The 3,209-nt window shown below is 34.5% G+C and overlaps 1 protein-coding gene across 1 annotated transcript; it reads right to left on the bottom strand.

Annotated features, from left to right (window-relative positions):
- Nucleotides 1–446: 446 nt before the first annotated feature.
- Nucleotides 447–2,467, bottom strand: LOC142525351 (heat shock cognate 70 kDa protein-like). Its single transcript, XM_075629626.1, has 2 exons — nucleotides 2,175–2,467; nucleotides 447–2,095 (listed from the first exon to the last, which is right to left on the bottom strand). Exons 1-2 carry the CDS (start codon nucleotides 2,386–2,388, stop codon nucleotides 471–473), a joined length of 1,839 nt encoding a protein of 612 aa, XP_075485741.1. The 5' UTR covers nucleotides 2,389–2,467; the 3' UTR covers nucleotides 447–470.
- Between the last annotated feature and the right edge of the window lie 742 nt (nucleotides 2,468–3,209).

Genomic DNA, 3,209 nt, shown 5'->3' with positions numbered 1-3,209 from the left:
AATATTTTTTGTGAAAAAAATTTGTTCAATTCATCTACAAGAAAATAAAAATCAAAGAATTTTAAAGTTTCGGCTTTTTTGGCAACTTGATCATTATCTAACATAAATATAGTTTGACAATTTTATCCTTATCATAATAACTGATTTGACAAAAACATCCTCACTAAATTTTTCCTGTATGTACAAATTAAGGACAAAGTTGACAATACACAATAGAAAAACTTTGACCTTATATGTATAGATTGATCATTATCTAACATAAATATAGTTTGACAATTTTATCCTTATCATAATAACTGATTTGACAAAAACATCCTCACTAAATTTTTCCTGTATGTACAAACTAAGGACAAAGTTGACAATACACAATAGAAAAACTTTGACCTTGATTCACACTTTTATAATATGTATAGATATAGATTTATATAGATATAGATATAGATAATAAACATAGAGCAAATGGCACAAAACTAGAATTTGAAAATTATAGGATTCCAGATGCTCTCCAAGTCCTTTCTCTTTTTCTCAAATACATCAACTTCTATAACTTTCTGTTCATCCAACCACTTGATAGCAGACTTGATCTCGTCTTCTAAGTTTCTGGCTTCGCTGTCTGGTAGTTTTTTGCTCAAAATAGTAGCTCTAGTGCCATAGATATATCTTTCCAAAGAATTTTTTGCGTCCATTTTTGTTTTAAGCTCTTCATCTTCGAACTTAAATCTCTCTGCTTCCTCCAACATTCTGTCAATCTCATCCTTGGACAGTATGCCTGTAACGTTACTAATTGTGATCTGGTTTTCATTACCAGATTCTTTATCTTTAGCGGACACTGTTAAGATTCCATTAACATCAATATCAAAGCACACATTTATTGAAGCGACCCCTCTTGGAGCAGGAGGAATGCCAGACAAAACAAATTTATCCAACAGAATGTTGTCGCTTGTTTTAGGCCTTTCACCCTCGAACACTCGGAACGTCACACTAGTCTGGTCATCGGAAGTAGTGGTGAATCCTTTTTCCTTCTTCGTAGGAACTATGGTGTTCCTAGGGACTACTACGCTCATGTTATCATCAATAGTGCTTATACCAAGAGAGAGAGGGGTGACATCCCACAACACCAAGTCTTGAATCTCGGGATTGCCCTGTCCAGTCAAATTCGCCGCTTGTACCGCTGCGCCGTAGGCTATGGCCTCATCGGGGTGAATGCTTTTGCATAATTCCTTCCCATTGAAGAAATCTTTAAGCAATTCCTGCACCTTTGGAATCCTAGTGGATCCACCAACAAGCACCACATCATGGATGCTTGTCTTGTCCATACCGGCGTCATTCAAACACTTCTCGACATGGCCAATGCATTCCTTAAACAAGTCCATGTTGAGCTCTTCAAATTTGGCCTGTGTAATTTTACTCTCAAAATCGACTCCATCATAAAAACAGTCAATTGCAATAGTTGTATGTGACATAAAAGACAGATTTCTCTTTGCCCTCTCACAAGCTGTCCTCAACCTTCCCAATGCTCGGGGATTGTCACTTACAACCTTTCCGTGCTTCCTCTCGAATTCTTTGACAAAATGGTTCACCATTCTGTCGTCGAAATCCTCTCCCCCGAGGTGGGTGTCACCTGCAATTGACTTCACCTTAAAGGTAGTTTTCTCCATTGTGAGAATAGAAACATCAAAAGTACCACCACCTAAGTCGAAAATAAGAACGTTCTTTTCTTCAGAGCTGCTAAACATGTTATCAAGACCGTAGGCAACGGCTGCAGCAGTTGGTTCAACAATGATACGCAAGACATTGAGCCCAGAAATGCACCCGGCAATCCGGGTAGCCCTCTTTTGGGAATCATTGAAATAGGCAGGTACAGTAATAACTGCGTTTTTAACTGGAACTCCAAGAAAATCTTCAGCAATCTTCTTCATTTTGGTGAGAACCATTGAAGAAACCTGTTCAGCAGTACAATTTTTCTTTTGACCTTTGCTGGTCACCACAATTATGGGCTTATCATGAGCACCACAAATTACATTAAAAGGCCAGTGCTTCATGTCTGTTTGGACCAAAGGGTCGCTAAATCTCCTACCGATCAATCTTTTGGCGCCTGCAAAGTAGAAAATATCATGAGTTATATATTGAGAAACCGCATGAATAAGACTAAATTCGTAATCACAATGTCTCACCAAAAATAGTGTTAGCCGGGTTCATGGCTAACACATTCAAGGCAGCATCGCCAACGAGATGTTCTCTTTCATTGAAAGCTACACAAGAAGGCGTAATGCGGAGGCCCTGGTCATTGGGTATGATCTGAATACGATCCCGATGCCACACAGCTACGCATGAATAAGTGGTGCCCAAATCAATTCCTATTGCCGGTCCTTCACTTGTCCCAGCCATTGTATGACAATACTCAAGTGTGGTAACTTTTACAAATGGGAGAGAGTCTATGGTTTTTGTCTATTAATTAATGATGACCATTTTTATAGAGAAGAATTTCCTATAATGCCTGACTGGTTGGTGTACTTCTGCACAACAAATAGTTTAATTGATGGTTAAAATCAATTCGTTGACATTTTTTTGCAAGAAACTAACATGTTCCAAATTATTTGAAATCAATTTAATTTATGCATCGATATGATTACTTTAACTCAGATCAACATGGGAATCTGTATTAACATATATATAGCGTAGACTTAAGACTCGGCATTTGGTGGTCTCTTTGAACTGCTGAAAGATTGTTCATTACAAAATATTGGTTTGTTAATTTTTTTTTAATGTTTTATGTTCTATAAAACATATTATTAATTACCATGAACAATAGTCTCGTACATAGAAAACTATAAACGTTAATTGAATCTCAAATACACCAAAATCCAAAATTGAAAATTAACCAAAAAATCATTTTCCGGTTTTATAACAACACGAGTACAAACTCAGTAAATAAAATATAAATTTGCATTACTTTTTTAACTATATATATATATATATATATATATATAATATAATATAATAATATTTTTTTAAATTACTTTGACTATTAATTATTTTAAAATAAATTGTCTACTTATATTATGAATTTTTTTACATAAATTTAAATTTAATTTTTTTAATACTTTGTATTTGTAAATATTTAAATTATTTTTTCAGAAAACTATAAACAAAAAACTATATTTTATCATAAACTACTATATTAACTTTTTCGAAATCAAATATATATA

This window comes from Primulina tabacum, chromosome 14 (assembly GCF_025594145.1).
Source record: "Primulina tabacum isolate GXHZ01 chromosome 14, ASM2559414v2, whole genome shotgun sequence".
NCBI lineage: Eukaryota > Viridiplantae > Streptophyta > Magnoliopsida > Lamiales > Gesneriaceae > Primulina > Primulina tabacum.
Note: the sequence above shows the minus strand (reverse complement) of the source record. Positions and strands in the feature narration are given on the sequence as shown.

Bases quoted from the DNA above. Each gene is read 5' to 3' on its own strand.
- LOC142525351 (XM_075629626.1), bottom strand. From the start codon at position 2,388: ATGGCTGGGACAAGTGAAGGACCGGCAATAGGAATTGATTTGGGCACC. The intron at 2,096-2,174 runs GTGAGACATTGT...TCTACTTTGCAG, and splicing joins CCCGGCTAACACTATTTTTG to GCGCCAAAAGATTGATCGGT.